Below are 26,350 nucleotides of genomic sequence, written 5' to 3'. Positions count from 1 at the left end.
CGCGCTCTCCCCTGATCACGTAGTTAATATAAGACATTAATATCGTGAAATTCTAGCTATAATTATGATGTAAAGTGGTAATTATTGCGATAGTTAGAAATAATCAGTGCATCTTTTCAGGTTGAGCTGTGATAGATTTTTAAGCCATCTGATTGGCTGAGAATCAATAGTTACCATACACTCGAAATAGAGGTCTGCACTCCCGCGGGAGTCCCGCGGGACCCGCGGGTCGCGACGCAAAACAGTGCGGCGCGGGACAAATTTTGAAAGGTCATTGCGGGCGCGGGCGGGATGATCCGGTGCACTTGCGGGTGCGGGCGGGAGGGATGATACGCTGCACTCCCGCAAATTAAATATTAGTGTAAAGTAAAATATATAAATGGTTAAAGTAGCGTTCATAATTTGTACTTGTGAGAGAGATTCTGTTTGTCAGCAATAAAAACGTTTTAAGCAATCTAAACTTGTGGATGTTGTCGTTTGGGGTAGAGGGGGGCGTAATCTCGCGCACACTTGTTTAGAGACAATTCCTTCCCGCTGCTCCGTGTTCGAATACTTCATTCAAGTTCAAAATAGACATCATGGACGAGGAACAGACTCAGAGCACCTCAGATATAGCCCTAAGCGCTTACAGTGTAAATCGTCAACCGCTGAACTTTTAGTCATCCTAACAACAAACAGAGCATTGCGTAATGTAGTGCATCAGAGCAGCATCAAGAATATCAAGTGCGCAACGCTGCTCAACGCTGCAAAAAAAGCACATCGCTTTAATGCAAAATGGAAAAATATAAATAAAACTGTAATATGCACATGATTAGGTAATCACGGCTGCTGTAATCTTATTCACATTTCTTTTTCTGATTAATTGTTTTGCTCTATGAGAGACACAATTTAACAAAATTATTCGGGGCTAAAAACGTCCTAGCGCCGCCCCTGATCCTGCCTGCCGTCTTGCGGGCATTTGCGGGCGGGAGCGGGACATAATATCACAGATGCGGGCGGGAGCGGGACTAAAAATGACAAATCTTTGCGGGAGCGGGCGGGAGCGGTACTAAACACTGCGGGAGCGGGCGGGAGCGGGACTGAAAATTGTGTCCCGCGCAGGTCTCTAACTCGAAACATGAATGTTCATCGAGTTACACTTCCCTGACAGGGGCGACACCATGATCAATTGCACAAGTGTTGATAATATCAATATTATAATAATATATCTTAAAGTGATGGAATGTTCAGATCAGTTTATTGATGTTTTTGTTCGAACGTATATTTTTTAGAGTCAATTCGTGACAATCTTTATTCTGTATCAACACAATCATCCAGTTTTACTCTGAAATGTAAAATATAAAAAAATAAATAGTAAAACCAAAGTTAGCTTTTCCACCCTGCTCTCTTTGCAGGCAATAAAGGCGACTTTAGTGAGCTGGTGCTGGGGTGTCCTTGGAAGAAGTGTCTGTGTCGGGAGTTTCCGGATGCTTCAGGGCAGTACGTCGGGTTCAGACCCCGCCTCGACTGAACCGTGACACATGCCTGTCAAGCTGAGCACAGGTCCTGGGGCACTGGGATCCGCTGGAGGGCATCCACATAAGGAAGGGGGTCATGGATGATCTCCTCGAACACCAGTCGCATCAGGTCCAAGACATAGCCTGTTGTGTGTGAATCGATAACAGTTACATTTAGTGCCTAAACAATTGCACATTTTGATTTGTTGTTTGTAATAAAAAATATAAATGTTTTTAAACGTACAAATTGTTGGCTCTGTCTTCACTTGTTTGACGGTGTAACCTCCCCTTTTTGCCTTTGGGAACACGAGTCTGTGCATCCTTTTCCCCATGGCTGTCTTCCGTTGAGGGCGCTCAACGTTCTCATTGAAGTGCATGGCTGCAAGGTACAACCTAAACCAGACGAGAAATTTCGTAACGCAATAGCGAAAGTCTTCTTGTATGCACACACTCCTGTTAACTCACAGCAAAAGTATTTGCTAAACCTGGATGCTGTGTCAAAGCGGTCCTATATAAAGCGGCGTATTTTTTCAGTTGTTTTCAATGGGAGCGCCGAGTTTTCAAAACGCCATGAGCGTAACTAGGCGCTGAGCGCTCTGCGTTTTTACAGGTCGCCGAGAGTTGAAGAATGTTCAACTTTGGGTAAAACACAGCACTCATCACTAGCCGCGTTTCCATTACCCTTCAAATTGGGCAAATTGAAATTGCGAATTGAAAACACGCCCAATGGAAACACGTCAATTTCACAAAAACTCCCATTTATCGCAAAAAGGGTTTTTTTCCTGACGTAGATGACGCGGTGTGTTTGGAATACGAGACAGAGTTCTTTATTAAATTCATAAAAGACAAAATAATTACAGGAATAATGGATTCTAAACCACAGATAAATGCCACAATCAAGACCTCGAAGCAGAAATGAGGGAGAAACACCCAGAAACACCTCATATGTGCCGATCACAGTATAAGGGTCTTTCCTTGCCATTAATGCTTGAATAACACGCCTACGTTTCCTTCCATTAATAATAATAATAATGTCTAGTGCGGTACGTGGCTGTGATATATATAAACTTACCAACGTCCGTTGCCATGATTTTTGGAATGACTCATTGCGAGAGGAAAAAAATTACGTTTTAGTCGCATAACATCGGTTAATGGAAACGGCATCATTTCGCAATAGTTTTTTATCGATATAAAAATTGTAAAAAAAAAAACGAAAAAAAAAAAACGAATACGTTTTGCGCAAATCTTTAATGGAAACGCGCCTACTGTCACTTTTTACCCAACCGTCCAATCACAGTGGAGGAGGGGCGGGACTAATATCCCACCGACCAACCGCCACATTCTGCTCGTACAGACGACGACAACAAGCTTAATAACGGAACAAAATCGTTTAAAACAAGAGCCAGAGAAAATACGTTACATTGTATCGACATTTTAATATAGAATCAACACAGAAACAAAATATGTGTGAAATGAGATACTAGTAACACTTTCGCGGATATTCCGTATCATAACAAGCAAAGCGAACTCAACTGAAAAAATGAATGCGCTCGTGCGCTGCCGAAACGCTCTCAAGCGCCCATAGCTAGGCGTTTTCAGCAGAGCGCCTAGCGTTTTCAGCTTTGGCGGACACACGGCCTAAAACTGAAATGATTTGCATTTTGATGGCCAGCAATTAGGCCTGATGTCTCCAGACCGTTACTGTGTGTTCACACCAAGCGCGAATAGCACGTCAAATTCGCGTCTACCGCGTCTAGTTGGACGCTTGAACATTTTGAATCCATTCGCGCGTCCAGAGCGAAATTGACGCGCGTAAAAAGCAAAAGTTTGAAGCGAAATTGACGCGCGTCTGAGGCGAAATCCGCTTGTCTGTTTGCAAGATGGCTGATGCTGATGGCATGATTATCTGGTTCAGGTGTGTTTAATTGGGGTTGGAGCTAAACTCTGCAGGACAGTGGCCCTCCAGGACTGAGTTTGGACACCCCTGGTTTAGAGCATGTCATGAGAGGCGAATCACAACTACTTCAGAAAAGCTAGCACAATAGGAACTACCAGACAGTGACGTATGTGTACGCTGAAATAAAAAGTCTTTTTTTGGCAGCAAAACGAACGAAAAACGGACGTTCCTGTCCTGTAGGCCGTTATACTGTGTTCGTAGCGCACACTCAATTGCACGCGCAAATGCGGCGACGCGCGCTGTGTATAAAGTGCAAAGGAAACTACGAGCATGCAGCGTTGTTACGTTGTAAATTAGTAAGTCACGAAATAAAAGTAAAATACCAATAAATCACCTTACTGGTACGTCGTGTGTTAGCTGAGAAGGATTTGCATGCAGGGATGATTTTCATTCTATTCACCGGGAGCAGTTTCCATGTTTCATAGTTCTTGTTAATATTGTGTATTCACCATGGTAACTGTCGTTTCAATATAAACCCCAAAATGCCACCTTATTTTCACTTTGTGTTATTTTTTATATTTTTAAATGACTGTGGTGGCTCATAACAACATTGTAATAACAAAAGCTAGTTTGGGACTGCTGTTTCTACTAGCTTTAGCATCTATGCCTAATGTTTATTTCTTAGTAGTCTTTATTATTAGTCATATTCTTACAATTTATGTGTATGTTAAGTAAAATGGGACTGTGTGTGTGTGTGTTCACAATTTTTAAGTAAACATGTATAATAATATATATATATATATATATACATATAATTCAATGTAAATTGTGATAATCGTAATTAATAATCGCAATTACAATTTCGAGGGAATAATCGGCAATTATTATTTTTTTATTTTTTTTCATAATCGTGCAGCCCTATTACTCATGTCTCACACCTTCACTGAACAAAACAAATTTCTGCAGATAATTTGTCCCCCATTCACATTTGCCTTTATAAAAACTTCTGGACTGTGCATACCTGCATAGCATTCCAGTGAAGGGGAAAACCACATTTTTTGGAGCAAACCTCTGGATGACACCGTGGAACGACTCCACAGTTGATGTTTGGGAATGATGGCTAAGCTTTGCAACATCAGTAAGGAACCGCTTGTTGGTTAGGACCTTGTCAAGTCTGTTCAGAGCAGAAGAACCTACGAAAAAGTACATTTAAATTGTCATTTAAAACCATGAATACTGATGAACATGTGTAATGATTGCTTTAGAATACAGACCCGGGTGAAACCACTTGCTACGGTCCTTTGAGGCCTTTGGTTGATGTACACACTTGGGGAACGCCGGGTCAGAGTGACTGTGGACATCTTGAATGTGGTTCGACACGGACTTCCATTTCGCCACCTTTTCTGCCCCGGAGACGGAGCTCGTGGCACACCAGTACAGGTGGTTGACGATGCTTTTATGCCACTTTCTCACCAAAGCACAGTCCTTGTCTTTGCCGATTCGTTCCAGCTTCTTTGACAACCCTAATGAAACGAGTTTACGTGCCAAACATGGATATACAAGATATACAAGATATACAAATTGTTGAGTGAATATATAAATAAAAGGTCACATTACCTTTTGCTACATGCCAAACGTCGTAGTAGTGGGGTATTTTACGATCTCTCAGGAACTTTTTGATCTGAGGATGACGATCTGTGATAATACAGTCCAACTTCACACCACTTCCATGTAGGAGGTCCAAGCTTCTCATAAGACCCTCCTTCTCCATGCATGAGCTTCCCCCCACCTCGCTGCTCTGTGTAGAAACACACACACACACAATGGGTATCCATTAACTTTCTTCCATTCTGTAACATAACTGAGGATTATGTACACACACTAGGGTGACCAAACGTCTTCTTTTGCCCGGACATGTTCACTTTTTACGTGCTGTCCGGGGCGGTTTTATAAATTCATGAAAATGTCCGGTTTTCACTGTTTTTCATGGGACCATTAAGCGTGTACTTTAAAATGACTGCCGCTTGCCTTTGCACACAAAACATATCAAACCGGCTAATCAGCGCGTTGTTCCTTAATCCACAGAGGCCTGTGTGTGTGTGTGTGTGTGTGTGTGTGTGTGTGTGTGTGTGTGTGTGTGTGTGTGTTCATCTCAACCTCATTGTTCTGTCACTGCTCGTCAATGTCAGAATATTTGAAATGACCAATCAAATCAAAGTAGGAATTTTAGCAGCGTGACTCGACGCTTCAGTTTACGGTCGAGAAAATGTAAGTAATGTTTTCGTTTCGGTCGGGATTAGTGTCAAATAAAGGTGCTAGCGACCTAGAAGCCCACATAAGGAAAGTATACAAGAGAACATCAGGAGGATTGAAATAGTTTTTTACTGAAATAGTGTAGTAGATTTATTTATTTATGTTTTTTAACCTATGGCTCCACCTTTGTTTGTGTCCAGGCGGGGCCCTAACCTCCGCAATAGGGTAGTTAAAGCATGTATAAGATCAGCTCCTACCCAAACACTCTTAGCACCCCTTAGGGATGGTAACTATCCCTGTGGCAATTGTGCCCAATGTAATAATACACACAAGACCTATAACTTCAAACACCCCAGATCCGGTAAGAGCTTTAATGTGAAGGGCATTATTACATGTGAAACTAAGAATGTTATCTACATTTTAAGATGTCCTTGTGACATGGTGTATGTGGGAAAGACCACACGTAGTTTAAAACAGAGGATCAGTGAGCATAAAAGCTCTATCAGACGTGCCGACCCTAACTACCCTGTGACCTGTCACTTTACAGAGTGTGCTCATTTAGTCTCTTCTCTCCGCTTTCAGGGAATTGAGCAGATTAAATTACCTAGAGGTGGCAACATTGATAAAGTGTTATGCCAAAGGGAACTGTACTGGATTCATACTTTGGATGCCTTACATCCCAAAGGTTTAAATGTGGACTTCGACATGAGTGTCATGCTATAGTCACAGCTGTACTGTTTTTTATAAGTCTTGATTACTGCAGTTTATGAAGGTTTTACTGATGTCCTTGCAGTCTCCATGCACTTATGCAGCATGTATGTATGTATGTATGTATATATGTGCCTGTATTTTTGTATATTTGTTTCTTGTAGTGGGGATTTTCACTATGGGGAGTAAATGTGTAAATTACCTAGATAACTCAGTATAGTGGGTAGGTTAAAGAAAAACTACAACTCCCACCATTGGACTACAACTTTCCTACCTGGCTTTCACGGGTGTGGTAATCACTGTTGATTGTCCTGATGTGTTTGAACACAGTTAAGTTGATTGCTACATTCATTGTCTGTATGCCCTGAGAATGGTCGTTTGACCGAAAGCTTGGTGATTAAATTTGCTTAAAGGATTTAAGTGTGCAGACAGTTTATTTTTTTCGATTTTCAGTCTTGTTTGTCTGGCACCTTTGTGATCGTGAGTGCGGTGTAACTCCTTCATAACCTATGGCCATGAAAAGAAATAGTGTCATTTAAAAAAAAAAAAAACATATAAAAGCTAAACTACTATAAATTTTTATTATTCTATTGTTGCGGGCCAAACGTTGAATGGAAAGGATGTATTACTTTATGTATTAAAGTACAATAACTTAGTTGCAAGGTTGTGAATGCATTTGTCAAGTATTTTTTTATGCATTCACCACCAAACCACACCCCCACCCATTAACCACATCCCAAACCACGCCCTACCCAATTAACCACGCCCCACCCATTAACCACATCCCAAACCACGCCCTACCCAATTAACCACGCCCCACCCATTAACCACATCCCAAACCACGCCCTACCCATTAACCACGCCCCACCCATTAACCACACCCCCAAACCACACCCCCACCCATTAACCACATCCCCAAACCACACCCCCACCCATTGACCACATCCCAAACCACGCCCCCACCCATTAACCACACTCCCCAAACCACACCCCCACCCATTAACCACATCCCTAACCACATCCCAAACCACGCCCCACCCATTAACCACACCCCAAAGCACACCCCCACCCATTAACCACAGCCCAAACCACACCCCACCCATTAACCACACCCCCAAACCACATCCCACCCATTAACCACACCCAAACCATGCCCCCACCATTAACCACACCCCAAACCACACCCATTAACCACACCCCCACCCATTAACCATTGTACCAAATTGAAAACCAAATTGTACTTTGCATATTATAGGCCTACTGTAAAAAACACATAATTAGTTGATTTTAGTTGATCATAGTTGATCATAACTAGAGATGAAATGGCATGAACATTTCATTTAATTATTATAGTGCCAAAAATTATCACTGTTATCACAGAATCCTGTTCAAAAAGTACTAATACTACACAATGATATCAATTCACCAAGTTTTATGTCGAAAAACAGCAAATAACAAATAAAATTAGCATCAATACACACTAACATAAACATTAAAATAATACGATTAAAATGATAGCCAGATTTTAAAAGTGTCTTGCAACATGTTATATACTAACATGTACAAGTTCAAATAAAGTTGACAAAAAAAGGTTTTTATAAAAAGATAAACCTCACATATTTAAGACTTTAATTTATCTTTTTTGACTCATTCTTTTTATAAAAAATGATTTAATGACATTTACAATACACTTTAGCTTATCTTTTATTATTAATAGTAAAATTCGGTCCGATTTTCCCGTGGCGTCTGTCGTTGCTATGCAACCATGCACTGCGCTCTCCACAATGACAAAAAAGTTTTAGTGGCTAATGGATTTCCACCGCCGAAAAACACTTGCTGTAGCTCTGTTACAAGATTTATTTACGGAGAAGAGAAAAACACCCGTAGTGTTTGGGTGCACCCGCATCCTTCATGTCTTTTTTCATGTCGCTGCGCCTGGAAAAAAACGAGCGCGTCGCTTCAATTATAAGCACGCTTACCGCGCGCCTACATTTGAATGAACTTGAGCGCGAAAAAGACGCGATATGTGAACTGCCTCTTGGCGAGCGACTTCGATACTTTTTTGCTACTTTGTAATAACTTTATGCGGCCAGCGTTTCTGGAAATGAACGAGGGTAAAATCTTTTTTAAGACCTGACTAAATGAAATTTAAGACCGCGGATGAAAATCTGGCTGTTTTTAAGACGTTTTAAGGCCTTAAATTTAAAGTTCAGAATTTAAGACATTTTAAGACTTTTTAAGACCCCGCGGGAACCCTGTACACCCCCACCCATCAACCACGCCCACCATCCTCTTTTCTGAAAACTAAAATATGGTCACCCTAACACACACACACACTTTTCTAACCATTTTGCCCACATATGTATAACATTGATAAGACGGATAAATCTACTGACAGGGTTTCCAATGACACTATTGTCAGTACTACTTGTGTATACGCATGTGATGTATTGCGTTAGTCCTAATGATTTCAAATACCTGCACCAGTTGTATGTCTACGATTTCGTTGGCCTGCACATCCATCATTGTGTAGCTCCCATACTTCGCAGAATATCCTACAATGTAAATGATTTTACAATAAACATACTCACTGTAGGGCAACACATCACATGCAATTGTTGGTATAATGCATACACATTCAAACGGAAAGAAGACTGAGTACCTGGTGAGTCTGCCCGCATATCACCCCCGAGAATGACGTTTTTAGCCTTGCTCAGCATTTGAAGCTTTTTTGATTGCCATTCAGTCCAGCTGTGGATTACAGCCGGCTCCAGAAACGTCCTGGCATGTCTTCTGAAGGCATCATGAGTATGTGTTCTCAGTCGCATTGCCTCAAACATCTATAAAATAATTAAAAGGACATCATTTGTGAAGGTTAGACAAACACATTACGCGAGGGGACAATGATCACGGTACCTTTTTCATCTTCGGAAATGAAGCTCCACAAAAATAGATGGCAGCAGACAACTGGAGCGTGCCCGCAGGGATACTCCCAATCACAGGCTGGCTCTTCCACTGTCTGAAGAAGTGGCAGTGAGGGCACAGCTGGTCAACGGCTAAGAATGACCCTCTTCTGTGTGGACGTACATCACAGACCCTTGCGCACACAGGGCAGGTCTTGAACAGGATGAGGAGGCATTGCTCAAAAACAATGTATTTGGCATCGCCATAAGATGACACTGGTGGTTCACTACTAGAGATAATGAAGAGAGAACAACATTGTTCATCTCAGTCAAAAATCTGATAACAGTCACAATTTACAGGATATCGTGCAAATGTTCATGTATTTCAGTAATTCAAATTAAAAGGTGAAACTAATATATTTAGTATGTCTAACTATATACATATGCATGATTATACTTTTCAGAGGGCCGACATTTCTGTATTTATTATCCTTTTTTTAAATATTGATTTCATGTAATAATCAAATTTTCTGAGATTTTAGGGTTTTCATGAGCTGTAAGCCATAATCATCAAAATTAAAACTTTTGCACGATATTCTAATTTGTCGAGTTTCACCTGTGTGTAAACAACACTGCTGCGTTGTGAGAGTTGTAACTTTGCTTACAAAAGCAGAGATGATTCTGTCTCCTTGTAACTCACTGTGTTGAATCTTGAGGGTCAGTGCCTACATTGGAAACATCCTCCCACACCTCCTCCTCCTCCTCCTCCTCCTCCTCAAATTCAAGGCGTGGTCTCTTTGCTGGCCTTGAAACCTTCAAAGGAGTTGAAGATAATGGTACATAGTCTGAAGGAGCATCTGTTCCTACTGCCACACTTTGGCATAGTACTGTCGTCTGTATGCCTACAGAGGGGGAGGGAGGGGAGGGAGGGGTGGGAAAGAGACAATTATGACGCTTTTCCACTGCGTGGTTCGGTTCAGCACGGCAGGGTTCAGCTTGCTTCGCTTTTCCACTGCGTGCTACAACTCGGCTCGACTCGGATCGCTTTAGCTCGGTTTCCACTGCAGTTAGTACCGCTTCAAAGTGGGTGGGATTATAGACTGATCGTTATAGTTGCGGCAACCAACTATAACCAACGTCTGCACTTCGTCCACAGACCACCATTCAGCCATTTATTTTGTGACTTTTTTTTTACTTTTTCTTCAAGCAAGTCAAGCAAGTAGTTTAAAAACAGGTGCTACAGCGGTGGCTGTTAGCTATTTAAATCTAGCGGGTTTGGTGTCTCGTGTCGCAAATACAATGACGACGGTAGAGACGATTCTGTCTGACCAATCAGTGACCTGCAGTGTTCTCACGTCACATGTTAGTATCGGTACGGTACGCTTGGAACCTCAACAAAGGTGGTACCATTTAAAGCGATCCGTACCGTGCCATGCAGTGGAAAAGCGCCACAAAGTGAGCCGTACCGTACTGGGATCATGGGACGATTACCGGTTTCACTATAAACCACGATAAAATGTACTGACGGTTATTATCGTTTAAAATTTTATTATCATTAAAACCGTGTTTGATTATCGTGATTTTAATAACTCAGTGTAAATCATGTCCAGCCAGCAACAGGCTGACGCAGCGCAATGTTGTTGTTGTTTTTAATCGAGAAGGAATGGCGTAAGGCAGATTAATGTTTTAAATCGTACATGATCACAAAAATATGATCAAACTCAGTAAACAATAAATCAACTCTGATTTCATTTTCAATACAATCAAAAACGGAGACGCAAGACGGCAAGTTGTATTTGAATGAAACGAGAGAGCGCGTCCGTTGTGATACATGTGCGCCGTGTTATAATGCATTGTTATTGACGACGGTCATTATAAGGAAGGAAATGCCACAGAATATAATCTTGCTTAAATAAGTGCATAGAGCTGCTTGGTTTATTTGTTGTTTGTTGATTTTCAAATATAAAACTTGTTGAAATGTTTTCAGTGTGAGCATCAGTTATTTTTTAACACTTTCATCTCGTTTTAACAAAACCGTGATAATATTGATAATCACGGTAATTTTGGTCACTATTATCGTGATATGAAATTTTCATACCGTCCCATACAGTGGAAAAGAGTGGTGTGTCTGATGGACTGCTCAGTGCCTAAATACAATTTACTGAAGTGATACAATAGCATAATATATTGAAAAGGCATCTTCAACACACAATTTTCTACTCAGACATATTTTTGGTAAACCCATTCCTATCTTTTGACCAAATAATTTGCACCAGCCTCTCCCGCAAAAGATAATTAATTTGATTGAGACTAGACCAAGCAGTGATATGACAAACTGCAATCAGAGATTATACACTTAAGTGAAGATGGACTATGAATAGTTCGCTAATTTGTTGTGAATGACTCACGGAATTGCTAAATGTACCCAGTCATCATAGTAAACATGCTTGGAAACACTCCCTTGCTAACACATGAAACACACACACACACACACACACACACACACACACACACACACACCTACACTTCTTGTAACTCTAAACATAATAATGATTAGAGAGGACACCTTTGCTTCGTAGGTGAGGTCTCAGTGTTGTTGCAGACAGCTGTGTTCCTCGCGATGCCAGGCTGGGAGGATCTGTTTGGCAGCAAGCGTCTTTCGTGCGTTGTGATGTAACGTTACTCTGAAATAAAAACGTGCGAATAAATCCAGTGCATCTAAACAACTAATGAATAAATATTTCAATTAAACATTTACATTTATTCATTTAGCAGACGCTTTTAACCAAAGCCACTTACAAATGAGAACAATAGCAGTTAAACTAACAGTAGGACAACAATATGCAAGTGCTATGACCCTTCTCAGTTTAATCTAACGCAGGAATTTTTTTTTTTTTTTTTTTATAGAATAGAAAGTGTTCCAAACCGTCACACTAACTGAACTGTCCTGCTGCTAGATAACTATAGCATTGTTAATAACTACTGCTTACAGTTTGCGGTAGTGATGTCAACATGGTCGGTACAGCCCCTCTCTTCAGAAGCAGCCGTGCAGAAAAGCCTTCTTGAAACTGTCCCAGGTTCTCGAAACAGTCTGGGGTGAAGTGGTTCGAGCATACTGATAATTTCACGTTGAAGCTCACAGGGATCTTGTTGTATAAAAACATCAACCATGCCCGTTGAATGTTTGGTTCCTTGGGAAGACAATGAAAAGTGCCAACAGCATTCCCTGTACAGCCGGGAACGCTGCAGTAACGACCGTGACTCATTTGGAAGATCCTTTAAAAAACGTCCAAACTTTCTTATTTGTAATTCCAGAAGCAGTAAACATAGCGCGCCGGCTAATACTATTGGACTGCACGAGACCACCATTGATAGAACTTCCTGGACCCAGAAAGTGGGCGGTGTGTATGCAAATTTAGGGGCGTGACAAAGGTACAGACCAGATCCAAATAAGGAAATCCCCCAAGTGTGACGTCACATCTTAGCTGATTAGAGATCTGACCCAGAGCTGTTGAAAAACATCATATTTAAAGGGATACTCCACTTTTTTCGGAAATATGCTCATTTTACATCTCCCCCAGAGTTAAACAGTTGAGTTTTACCGTTTTAGAATCCATTCAGCCGAACTCCGGGTCTGACAGTACCACTTTTAGCATAGCTTAGCACAGATCATTGATTCTGATGAGTCCAGTAGCATTTCTTTCAAAATGACCAAAGAGTTTCAATATTTTTCCTATTTAAAACTTGACTCTTCTGTAGTTAAACCGTGTACTAAGATCGACGGAAAATGAAAAGTTGCGATTTTCTAAGCCTATATGACTAGGAACTACTCTCATTCCAGCGTAATAATCAAGGAACTGTGCGGCTGTACCATGAGTGCAGCAGGCGTAATGATATGACGCAGCGCCTACTAGTAAGAAATCAATTCTTGAGATCAACAATTGATTTTGGATGGCAGCCTATGGTGACATTTCACTAGTGAAAATATAATTACAGATATCAACAATTAAATTGTTGATATCAAGAATTAAATTTTTTATATCAAGAATTACATTTTTGATATACTATATATCAAAATATTTTTGATATATAAATTTTTAAAGCATCAAAAATGTAATTCTTGATATCAACAATTCATATCCTGGAAATGAATAAAAGTTAAAACGGCTTGCCATACATTTCAGCTGGTGACAATTGAATTATTGATATCAGTAATTCACATTTTTACAAGTAACAATATAATTATTGATATAAAAAATTCTATTTCTACTAGTAAGAAATCAATTTTTGATATCAACAATTGATTTTGAATGGCAGCCTATGGTGACATTTCACTAGTGAAAATATAATTACAGATATCAACAATTAAATTGTTGATATCAAGAATTACATTTTTGATATCAAAAATGTAATTCTTGATATCAACAATTCATATCCTGGAAATGAATAAAAGTTAAAACGGATGCCATACTGATCCGACCTTTTACAGCTGCAGTTTAAAGTTTTGAGATTTTCATATTAAGGAGGTGACAGAGGGTTTTGTGTATGGCCATTTTACACACAGAGCTGCTGTTATTCAACTATGCCAAGGTAAACATGGTTTTGCATTCTATCACCCCTTTAAAGTGGCTTTAAATGTTATACTTTTAACAGGCAGATTCCCCCGAACACATCTTGATCATATGCTGAATTAAGAAATCATTATAATGCAGTCAAAAACAATTTGCAGTGAATATAAAAAATTACTTTACCTTCCGAGTCTTTCGTTCATTTGTCACGTGACAGACGCAATGGACAATGGATCGTTTATCAATGACCCATCACTACTGTTTTGATGATGCTTATTTTTTTATGGGATTTTGTTCTATCATTATTATGATTGTATGATTCTTTTGCGAAAATTAATGTGCTATTTGTTCCCCAACAACATATCAGCTCTGAACTGTAAACAGCTAGTTTTCTTAGATGCTTGAAATGCTCTTTCAGTCTGTTATGGTCCTGAAATAAATATTATTGTAGTGACTTTAATTTGTTACAGCTGGTTACTGTGTTCACATAACACTTTTTTAATGTTTTACATTTTTCTATGTATTGTTCAGTGTTTTTAAAGCATCGTTGCATAGATTAATAAAGGACCAATTTATCTTTATTATGTAGTTCATTATGTAAAATACATTAGCCTATTGTACATTGTAGACAATGCATGGCCTAATATGGGTGAGTGTAACATCATTTATGAATTATGAAAGTCTTGACAGCATGCAGACTTCAGTTATAAAAATTATGTGCTGTTCATATACACAATATAACTAATAACTTTATAACACTAACAAACATACTGCTTTAAAACAGATCACCATCAACAATTTATGAAAGCCATGAATAGTTGTGTTATGATGGTGCAAGGAGATGAACCCAAATGCAGACTGTATGCAAGTGAACTACATTTATTACAGAAAAACAGGGAAAACAAAACCCACGAGGGGGCAAAACAAGACAGGATTGACTGTATAAGACTAACAAGACTTGACTAATACACAGACATATAAATACACAATAAACTAACACACTGTAAAAAAATCTGTTGTTGACTTAACTCATTATTTTTTGTTATCTTTTTGCATGGATTTTTTTGAGTTTTACTAACTTATTTATAAAAGTGTACCTGACAAATTTGGGTAAGTTTACCTGACAAGTTATAAAGTACAATGAACTGATTTAATTTAGTTAAGTAAACTTCGAATTTAAGTTCAGTCAAGTAAAGCTAAGTTTTCTAAACTACATCCAATAAGTTCAGCAAACTAAAGATTAGTTTTCTAAACTACACCCAATTAGTTCAGTCAACTAAAGTTAAGTCTTCTAAACTACACCCAATAAGTTCAGCAAACTAAAGATTAGTTTTCTAAACTACACCCAATAAGTTCAGCCAACTAAAGTGGTGTTTTAAAAACTGCAGCAGTACCAAATAATGAATTACTACTAGAACATTAATTTGGAAAATACATTTGATTTAAAAAAATATGTAAAATTGACGATCACTGATACAATTTACAATAAGTTAATTAGTTAAGTCACCTTTATTTATATAGCACTTTTTACAATACAGATTGTATCAAAGCAGCACAGTGATAACATGAAAATAATACAACAAAGTTTGTTTCTAGGAGAAAATTGCGTCATCTTTCACCTTAAGTAAGGCAGATCAATAATATTGTTGAATATTAAATGTCCCTAACTAAGCAAGCCAAAAGCCAAGGCAACAGTGGCAAGGAACCAAAACTCCATCAGGTGACAGAATGGAGAAAAAAAACCTTGGGAGAACCCAGGCTCAGTCACTCAGTTCACCTCTGGGCAAAGAACGAACAGTGTATGATTATGATTCAGGCAGCATTACAGGTCAGAAGTCAGATTGGATCAGAACATTCAGAATATTATCCAGTTTCATCTGACTGGAAGTCGGAGTCACGCCGGTATGGAGACGAGTTTGTTGAGGATCAGTGCTGATGGCTGTAGTGTCGATGAGGCCTTCACAGGGCTGATGAGGCTGGCACTTCAGGGATGCGTTGTGGACGTGTCCAGGCGCAGGTCCACCACCTGATCTGGATACGGCCCGGATCCGGCTGACTTCAGTAAACCTTGGAATAAACAAAAAGACTAACATTAGCGTAGATGCCATTCTTCTTATGATGTAACAAGAACATCAGGTGTTATATACAATTCAATTTTTTTTGCAATGAACTGCAATGAAATTGCAGAAAACAACCTTGTGAAAAGGTGTTTTACACCTGTCTCAATGCATGTCTTGTGGATTAATCTGTTACATTAAACAAGATCAACCCACAGCATTCAATATAGAAACATCCTTTGTTCCATAAGATACCGTTTAAACATTGTTTAACACATTAAAGACCTATGAATTGGCTTAAATGCCATTTTAATATCAACTAAGTTACCAATTATTTATGCTCTCAAGCTTCAACAAATTCATCAATTAAACTAAACACTCTAAAATGCCACTCCCACAACATACCAACACATGAAACATCCTGTTCACAACATTCCTTTCAAAAAGAAACTATGAAAAGCATTAAAGGTGTTGTTCCAACCCTGTAAGACTTTCGTTCATCTTCGGAACACAAATTAAGATATTTTTGATGAAATCTGAGAGCTGGCTCACTCCTTCATAGACTGCTGGGTAATCGATATTTGCCAGCCCAGAAAAAATTGTAAAAACATTGTTACAATAGTCCAAGTGACTACAGTGGCTCAACCTTAAGTTTATCAAGCAACGAGAATACTTCGTAAAAAAAAGAAAAGAAAAAATACTTTTTTCAACTATTCTTTTTCTTCTGTGTGGGCCTCAAAATTAGTTCACGAGAGCGCCACAACCATTTCCAATATCAATAAAAACAGTAACATTTAAAAGTACAGATATAATAAGTTACTTATTTTACACACATCAATTCAAATTGATAGTTAATTTTAATGATTGCCAAAGATTGCAGTGAAAACTCACCTGTATCTGGTGCTCTGCAACTTATGTAGTGACTGAGGTAATAAATCCGGTTGGTGAACAAGCTTTTAGTCAACTTGACGGAACCTGTGAGTCAACACGAGGAAATACAATGAGCGAATCTTCTATGTGCAAAACACTGATTTGAAATACACTCAATCTTAAATTTGTGACAATATCATGACTAATTCACCCTATTATCAAGATTTCTTAAAACATGAACATAAGCGTGATGACATGGCGCAAGATCCAAACTACGAATAGAAATAATGAAAACATTCAAACCACAGACGTATTAATTGTACGTATCACCCATATCGATTCAATATGACATTTACTTTTGTAATTCAAAGATTGTGGTCAAAACTTACGTATATCTGGCGCTCTGCAACTGAGTTGAATTGAAATGACTGAGGTAAAAAAGAAAGAAAAAAAGACTCATATTAGCTTGTGCAAAAATGGCATTATATGACCCCTTTAAATTTGTGACAACATTGTGAATAATTCACCCTATTATCAAGATTTCTTAAAACATGAACAAAAGCGCATTGAAATGGCGCGAGGCAAAATCCAAACACTGAATAGTAATAATGAAAACCGTGACATTTAAAACCACAGACGTATTACTTGCTATTTATTAGGGGTGGGCGATATAGCCTCAAAATTATATCACGATATTTCAAGAATATTTGCGATAATGATATTTATGACGATATAGAAAAAAAAAAAAGTTGACAATTTTTTTTATTACATTTATCTCACCTAAATGTTTGCTCACTCATTGTGTTTTTACAATTGTTTTACAAAAAAGTAGCAAAAAATATATACAAAATAATAAAGATACAAATAAAGAGAAAAGTTTTTGGGTAGGTCTAACACTAGTATTCAGAAATGCTACAGAAACTGTATAAGGTAATCAAATGTAAAATAACACTGATAGTCCTGACTAAATTAAATGCATAGGATATTAATTCTGATTCCTTACAATGAAAGCTATCTTTTGTTGTTTTGACGACAATGACAGACACATATGGCTGCTGTGCTGTCACTTTTAGAGCTAGTGCCCGGATCCATTACTGTTTTCATGATGCTGCTGACTGTCACATTGTCACACGCGTTTTATGCTAATTCCAGACATAACCGACTGTTTATGAATATACTAACCACGACCGGCATTTTTACACAATTTTGCGTGTTCACGATATAATCCGTGAAAAGGAACTTTTGTTACTCGCGAGCTATTCGTGAGACGGCTTTACTGTATACATGTATGCATGCACGCAGAGTAAACAGAGCGCGCGAGAGTAGGCTACTGAATAGTTTAAAATCGCAAATGTTTAAACTGATAAGACTTAAAAAAAAGTGAAAATGATAAACTTTAGTTACGATGCAAGTGACCGTCATGTCCTGACTGCTAAACACGAGTGTGGTATCGACGCTTGACTTGTGCAACCCATTTTGAGAGCGAGAGAGAGAAGACGCGGCACTGGTTGATAATATTGCATCTTGGAGAAACTCACACGGTTGGTAATACTGCGTCTTGGAGAACGTTTAAAAATTATTGATTTGATCGTCATTGGAGGCTGACTTGCTGCTCTCACGCTCAGACAGGTGTTGTTGTTGTGCGTGCTAGGGAACGTAATGTGCCATACGTCATTGCGTCGCTATATCAGTGATATCGCGATATGACGCTTTTTTATCATGTAAAAATTTATACTGGTATTATCGTGGACGGTATGATATGGCACAGCCCTACTATTTATATCACCCATAACGATTCAATTTGACAGTAACTTTTTTTTTAATTCAAAGATTGTGGTGAAGACTTACCTATATCTGGTAGAGCTCTGCAACTGAGATGAAACTGAGGTAAAAGAAAAAATCCTGTTTGGTCCGGTTGGTGAACAAGCAGCTTTTAATCGACTTGACTGAAGCTTGAACACAAGGAAGTAAAAAAATCAGTGAATCGTCTATGTGCTCAAATCCATCCATGATGGATTAAATCTGACCATGAATAAAAACTGCTAGACAATTTTTTAGTGTAATTTAATTAATCTGTGCTCATAATTGTAAATAACAGGTTAGAGTGATATAATAATAAAAATGTAACAATACAAAGCAATTTTGTTAGTTGGACAGCAACAAGAATGGAAATAAAGCAAGTCAAAGTGCTTTCTTGCCGTTTCATTAACTAAATAAAATACAAGATAACTTGGGAAACTAAATGGTACTCAAACAAAAACTATTTTTGTGTGTGTTACCTGATGAATGACTCTGTTCTTTGAAGAGCAGCAGTATTTGAGAAGAATGGCAGCATTTACCAACTGGCCTGAAAACAATCATATATATAACTTGCACAGTACATTACATCATAATAAAACTAAGTACATGGTAGATTTCTACACTTACTAGAACATTAAAACAAACAAATGGAGTGATACACTGCACTTTAACAAATATGATATATTTTTAAGTACATAGCTAAAACCTTTTCGGCCTTGTCTGCCTCACATCAATCAAAAGTCAGCTTCCTTCAGTGTTGTTTCTGAAGCCTCTGAGGACAGTTGAGAAGAAAGTGTCTACTAATTTGTCAAAGGAGAATACGTTAACAACTCAAGCACACTAGCTAATTAATTAACAGTTAATTCATTAATAAACGTGAATATTTAACTAATGACTAACTTAGAAATGTGTGTAGTTACAGTTGCAGATGCTAAGTTAAGTAACATCAGTTAGCAGTTAACGTACCTAACTAAGTTAGACTAAGATAGCTAGACTTATTTTACAACATAAACACACTCAATTTAAATCAACACCAAATCTTATGTTTTGGTAAATACTCTATTTAAAAAGGTTTCATGAATTTGCACTTACCCTCGTCTGATATAGGCTAAACGTCTGAAAACACTGGACGATGTCAGCGTACGCAGTAACGAAGGCAGTGGGCTATAAAATACGGTTCAGATAAAATATGGCATTGAAAAACTTTGCCGTTGTTTTATGGTAAACATGTTATTTACAATGATTTTATGAATTCAAACTTACCTTCGTCTGATGTAAATCTCACAGAAAATACCGGACGTTATCAGCGCGCAAGATTTGAATGGAGCAGGAGCGGGAATTAACGGCTCGAAAACAATGTCGGTCTAGAAAATACAGTAAAAAATAAAAACGTTAGAACATTGAACAAATGTTGATGTTATGTTCTGGCAAACATGTTATTTAAAATAGTTTTATGAATTCACACTTTACCATACGTTTTCTCAGAAAATACCGGACGCTCTCTGCGGCTGCGCGCGCAAGAACTGCAGTGAGTGAGTCAGCGGGGGAGGGGGAGAAGAGGCTCGAGTCGGTTCAAAAAAAGATTCCATTTACAGCCTGCGTCAGTCTTGTGTTTATATACTGTCTATGGTCTTGTGTGATTCAGTTCCATAATGCGAAGCCTGAAATGTCCGTCGGCTACGTGATGGACGGGCCGGCTCCGTTTTAACCCCGAAATTACTGTTTTTATGCAGTGTCAGTGCCTCTGGCCTGCTGCCTGCATCAGCAAATTCACGATTAACAAAAAAACTACTGCCTTGTGCATCGACCAATCAGCGTGTTGTCAAGGCAGAATTTCAGGCACAATCATATTAAACAGACACATAGGGAATCATTTAAATTACTTGACATTTTGAGTGCATAACACTTAAAATCTTAATCTGAAAGATTTTTGCTGCCAGATGAGTTCATTAAAATCCAATGTTTAATTTTTGATGCAAAAACTTGTAAGTAATGTTAAGTTATGACAACTTGATTTCTTTATTAACGACAACATTGGGGTTTACAGTGTAATGTTTTTAATGTACACACTAATAAAATTGAAGTTTAGGTTTTTATGCAGTCTACCAGACAGCAAGATATATAGATAAATTAAGTTTAGTTTACTAAGTTTAGTTTACAAATTTACTTCTAATAAAGCATTAGAGTATAATTGAAGTAAAACCAGCAGAAAATTTAGTGCAGTTGTTTCAACTTACATTTATAAGTTAAAATAACAATTATACTTGTTAATTCAACAGAAAATCTAGTGCAGTTGTTTAAACATACATTTTTTGAGTTAAAATAACAATTTAAGTCATTCATTCAACTTTCAGTCTAGTTGAGGACAAGAAAACTTACAATTTTTTGTTGTCTGGACAATCTAGTTATCTCTACTCACAAAAATAAGTTGAAATAACTAAATTGCAAAAATATTTTTTACAGTGCAGCTAAGACAGGATCAAGACTTTGGTTACTCACAGTAGGTATCACATTGATTGAATGACAATGAACCAGCACAGGACATCTTCTTCTTTTTAGGTTTAACTGGCGGTTGGCAGACCAACTTAAGGTGCATTTACCGCCATCTACCGGATATGAGTGTGGTCGTCGAGAATAGTCAGAGGGAATTATTCACCTATGCGCATACCTATGATATAAATATGTACATATTAAATTCGGTAGAACAACCCCGTATTTTTGAGAAACCTCATAACTTGATTTTTAACATTTTTAGATACATCTCCTAATAGATTAACTAAAGTAAGCGCTTTCCCTTCTTTATATAGGACTGATGTTAAATAACTTCGCTCTTCCATGTAATTATTACACTCTATTAGGACATGATCAACTGTCTCTGGCTGTCCGCAATAATCACAAACTCCTGTCTGATGTTTCCCTATACGGAACAAAGATCTATTGAGACCCGAATGGCCAATCCTTAAACGTGTCAACACTGCCTCTTCCCTCCGATTTCCATCCCTAGATCTACCCCCTCCCACATTTCTTTGCACACAGTAAAGATGTCTGCCAGTATCATTACTATCCCACTGCTCTTGCCACATCCTAATCACTTTTTCCTGAATAATAGATTTCCCTTCAGCTTTGCACATTGGGACATTGATGTTAACCACATCCAATTTCAAGGCCTGTTTAGCTAGAATATCCACCTCTTCATTTCCATCAACCCCTACATGGGCAGGGACCCAAACAAACTGAACACAAACATTCTTACTATGCAGCTGAAACAATATATAGTAAATTTTGTTTAATAGATCTAGTCTGCATGACTTTCCGGTTTTTATACTCAATAATGCAGCTTGACTGTCTGAGGCAACTACAGCTCTGTTTATGCCCCCAAAACATTTCATAAGCAACCAATTAAGAGCTAAAACAATGGCAGTAAGTTCCACAGTATACACTGAAAGATAATCAGATGTTCTTCTTTTAATTTTGATGTTATACCGTGGAATACTCACTGCCGCTCCTGTTCTGCCATTGTTGGGATCTTTAGACCCATCAGTATACAGTACAAGGTGTTCTTTAAACTGCTCAAAATAATTTTGAACAACAAGCCATTCTGGGGTACCGCTACTTTCCTTTTTCAATGCCAGTTGTAGCTGCAAGTCCACTACTGGCATAATAAACATCCATGGAGGTATAAATGAACATGGTACAGTCGAACTGAACTTAAATTGCGTCAGGCCTACATTCTGGGCTTTAATATCTCCAATCCACCCAAAGCTATAGTAGTTAGACTTCTGATGTTCCCAACAATCCTGCAACACAGCTTTTGCTGGGTGAACACAACTATGGCCCTGGAGATTGACCCAGTACGCATACATTAGCTTGACTCTCCTTAACCGCATCGGAAGTTCTCCAGATTCAACCTGCAAAGCAGCAACAGGAGACGATCTAAAAGCTCCACAACAAATACGTAACCCTTGTGATTGTTCTCTGTCCAACCTAATCAAGTGACTTTCGGCTGCTCCCATATATGATAAACAGCCATAATCAAGTGAAGACCTCATGAGAGACTGATAAATCCTCAACAATGCTCCTCTTGCAGCTCCCCAGTTCTGACCAGACAAACACCTCAACAAATTATTAACTTTTTTACACTTAATTTGAACATACTCTATATGCTGCTTCCAGGTAAGTTTCTCATCAAATATAACTCCCAAAAATCTCACAACACTCACCTGTTCCAACTTTTGTTCATAAAGTTTTAATGTAATGTCTTTATGTCGTCTTGAAAAACAAATAACTTGAGTTTTAGCAACAGACATTCTGAAGCCCCACTTATTAGCCCATTCCTCCACCACCACAATTGCATCCTGCATCTTCTTTTCCAGGTACTTTAGATTACGTCCCCGCACCCAAAGTGCTCCGTCATCTGCATATAAAGACTTGCCTATACTTCCGTCAATTTTATCGAAAATGTCATTTATCATTATGTTAAAAAGTACTGGACTGCAGACGCTCCCTTGCGGTGTACCATTCTCTACAGCATATGTACTAGAATAGGCCGTGCCAACCCTCACCTCAATTTCTCTTCCAAATAAAAAATCCAGTACCCAATTATAAAGCTTACCTCCAATACCAAGTTTCTCAAACTTCATCAGCAATCCCTCCTTCCACAACATATCGTAAGCTTTCTCTATATCAAAAAGGACAGCAACCACTATTTCTTTGTTTGTCTGGGCTTTTCTCACTTCTGACTCCAAACATAGAATTGCATCCATCGTATTTCTTCCCTTATGAAAACCACTTTGAAAAGGACAGAACAAGTTTTTACTTTCCATATAATATGTCAGCCTATCTGTTACTATTCTCTCCATCGTTTTCCCTAACTGTGAGGTAAGCGCAATGGGCCTGTAATTAGAAGGGTCAGTTGCACACTTACCAGGCTTCAGCACTGGCACTATGACTGCCTGTTTCCACACACTAGGAATCCTTCCTGTTTCCCAAATCAGATTGAAAAGCTTCAGGACAACATTAAGAGATCTGTCAGTTAAATGTCCAAGCATAGAGTAGCAAATACCATCTTTGCCAGGTGTAGATTGTTTCACATTATAGACAGCCTTCTTCAATTCAAAAATTGAAAAATGCATATCAAGATCCCGACTTGTAATTCTTTTCCGAACAGTAACTCCTGGATTTTCAGCTAAAGCCTCCTCTCTACAGCACTTCTGCACAAGTGCAATTCAGCACAATCTGACAATTTCTCAGAACTGTGTACTTTAACTAAAGTCTCCACCAACAGCTCTGCTTTTTCTTTATTACTAACAGCATTCTGCCCATTACAGGCATAGAATAATTCCTTTTAACACCATTCATTTTCCTAATAACTCCCCATACATCTGACAACTTAGTTTCTCTCCCAATAGTATTACAATATTCCCTCCAGAAAGCCTTTTTTGCAGCTCTAACAGTCCTTCTAACAATAGCCTGTGCTCTCTTATACTGGACTAAATCCTTAAGTGTATGATTCTTTCTTACCTGCTTAAATGCCTTACTTCTCTGTTTAATTGCAACACTACACTGCTCATTCCACCATGGTACAGATTTTTTAACTCCCCTTCCACCAGTCTTTGGGATTGAGACCTCAGCCACCTGAAGAATATTAGACACAAATTCAGAGTTAAGTAATTCCACATCATTCAAACACCTTTCATCTAATTCACCACATTTCCTCTCAGCTAAAACTTGAAACAATTCCCAGTTGGCTTTATCTAACCTCCATCTCGGTACCCGCATTTCGTCATCTTTAATTACATCAATTCCAATTGTTACAATTATGGGGAAGTGATCACTACCCATAGGTAATTCACTTAACACCTCCCATGATGTAAACCAGCACAGGACAGCAAACACAAGGGGATTAAATAGGGAGAAACTAATGAGGGAAACAGGTGACACAGGTGAAGCAATAATGACAAAACGAGGATAACAAGGGGGCGGGGCAAGAGAACGAGACAACACAAGCACATGGCCCAGCAAAAGGCCATGTGCTTGCACATAAAACACGGGTCTGTCATGATTCTGCCTCAAGACTAAAGAAAATCAAGGACACGAGTGCAGAATCATGACAAGTTGATTGAAAGTTATTTCATATCATCATATTTAACTTTTGATAAATATGCATTATATGTTTTTGTTAATACGTTAAGGGATATGCTATTGTTTAATGTAGTATGTCATGTTAAATGCATGAATTAAGTTTTAATTAGGGGTACAATGTCATTTATATATAGTAGTATGAATCAAATATAATATATTAGGCTATACAAAATGTCCAGCATCAAATGCCAGTATAGGCTATATACTGTACGGACTGTAACTTTCTGCAGAGATCAATTCAACAAGGTAAGCTAGGCTAATCGAGCTAATTAAGTGTCATTCGGTGGGGTACAATCATAATAGATATTGATCTACCTCGGAATCACTCGTTTTTTGTGTTTTATGCAGATCATGTGACGTCCGATACAAAACTTTGCCTTCGCTATCGACGTGTGACGTGTCTGAAGAAAGTTGTAGTTTGTGTTCTTATTACTGTTTCGAAAGATGATTGAAAGAATGTTTCAGGAACATCACACTAACCTTTAAATAACATTCTAGTAACATTCAGGAAACAGGACATTTTTATGTTCTTGGAATGATACAAATCAACGTTCCTAGAATATTGAATTTTAAATCAAAATTAAGTTGAAAGAACGTTTGAGGAACATTATACCTTTTAAAAAAACGTTCCTCTAACTGGAAAACTGGACATTTTTATGTTCCCAGAACCAGCACTGGATATTTGGAGAATGTTCTTATAACAAAAGTCTGTTAGCTGGGCTGTTATTTCAGATAGATATGAAAAATTATATTGAGTTACTTGGGTTGAAAAATAGTAAAGCAAACCGCACTAGGTCTCTATGTGGAGCTTTCATTGTGAAAACAATATGATATAGCTGCGTTGGCCTTAAGGACAATGAAATGTGAGGCTATTCTTTTAAAAATCTAGTTGTCTCCCTCTATGCCATCAAACGTAATTAAAGCCCATATTGTTTGCTAATGTGCAGTGATTGTCCTCATGGTCTTGTCCTGTGCCTTTGTGAAGCACTTTAGATCGGCCTCCTGTTTGACTTTGCGACGGGTCAAAGCCCTGCAAGTAATTACTGCTCTGTTGTGATGTTTAACAATGAAATGAATGCTGAGATCTTTAAAAAATCTCATTATCTATAGTCCTACAACAAGACAAGCTTACACAAAATATAGGATCAAATTTAATTAACATTTCAGGTTTGCTTTACGTAACAACATTGCATGTCATATTCAAAGAGCTGTGGCCCTTTAAAAGAGCCAAATGTCCTCGTTTCCCTCAGAAACTCTAAAATGTCACGGGTGAAGTTTGTCGGAATCTGATCCAAGTTTCCTAATTTTTCAGCATTTGCTACCAAAAGGTAAATGTTATCAGTTTTACATTCTTTTAAAAATGGATTCAGCTAAAAGAAAGTGTAATTGCTTATTTTTGTTGTTGTTTGGAGGAGCTGAAATGGTTCTTCAGCGCAGGATCTCTTTGCTGCTCCTCCTCTGTTCATCTCCACTTGGTAAACTCTCCATTTAAAACACTTAAATGTTTTACTCTCCATTTAAAACAAATCATTTTGTGATTTAAATGTGCTTATATTTATTACTCAAGTGATAAATAAGCCTTCTCAAAAGGATGAGCTTGATTTTAATAGATGAATACAGAGTTTTTTCAGTACAAATGTTTTTATCAGCATAAGTA

At 38.3% G+C, this 26,350-nt stretch overlaps 1 protein-coding gene and 1 long non-coding RNA gene across 4 annotated transcripts; both read right to left on the bottom strand.

Moving 5' to 3' along the window:
- Positions 1–1,220: 1,220 nt before the first annotated feature.
- Positions 1,221–12,657, bottom strand: LOC311305388 (uncharacterized protein). Of its 3 annotated transcripts, XR_014630007.1 has the most exons (12): positions 12,248–12,657; positions 11,824–11,941; positions 9,958–10,159; positions 9,271–9,547; positions 9,017–9,194; positions 8,833–8,909; positions 5,011–5,191; positions 4,668–4,916; positions 4,415–4,586; positions 1,741–1,889; positions 1,425–1,640; positions 1,221–1,379 (listed from the first exon to the last, which is right to left on the bottom strand). XR_014630007.1 is itself a non-coding variant. In XM_084433073.1 (11 exons), the coding sequence occupies exons 1-11, from the start codon at positions 12,521–12,523 to the stop codon at positions 1,528–1,530; spliced, it is 1,992 nt and encodes a 663-aa protein (XP_084289199.1). In that variant the 5' UTR covers positions 12,524–12,642; the 3' UTR covers positions 1,221–1,527. The 3 variants fall into 3 exon arrangements, 2 of the variants coding, with proteins under 2 accessions (XP_084289199.1, XP_084289200.1); XM_084433073.1 differs by having other exon boundaries at positions 1,221–1,640; positions 12,248–12,642; XM_084433074.1 differs by having other exon boundaries at positions 1,221–1,640; positions 9,271–9,544; positions 12,248–12,642.
- Positions 12,658–18,606: 5,949 nt separating this feature from the next.
- LOC311299246 lies at positions 18,607–19,934 on the bottom strand. The gene is made up of 5 exons (XR_014629088.1): positions 19,816–19,934; positions 19,645–19,716; positions 19,259–19,324; positions 19,032–19,099; positions 18,607–18,704 (listed from the first exon to the last, which is right to left on the bottom strand). It is a non-coding gene; the product is annotated as an uncharacterized lncRNA (long non-coding RNA).
- Positions 19,935–26,350: the final 6,416 nt, after the last annotated feature.

The sequence above is a fragment of the Rutilus rutilus genome (assembly GCF_951802725.1).
Source record: "Rutilus rutilus genome assembly, chromosome: 1".
Lineage (NCBI taxonomy): Eukaryota > Metazoa > Chordata > Actinopteri > Cypriniformes > Leuciscidae > Rutilus > Rutilus rutilus.
This window is presented reverse-complemented; position numbering and strand designations above follow the sequence as displayed.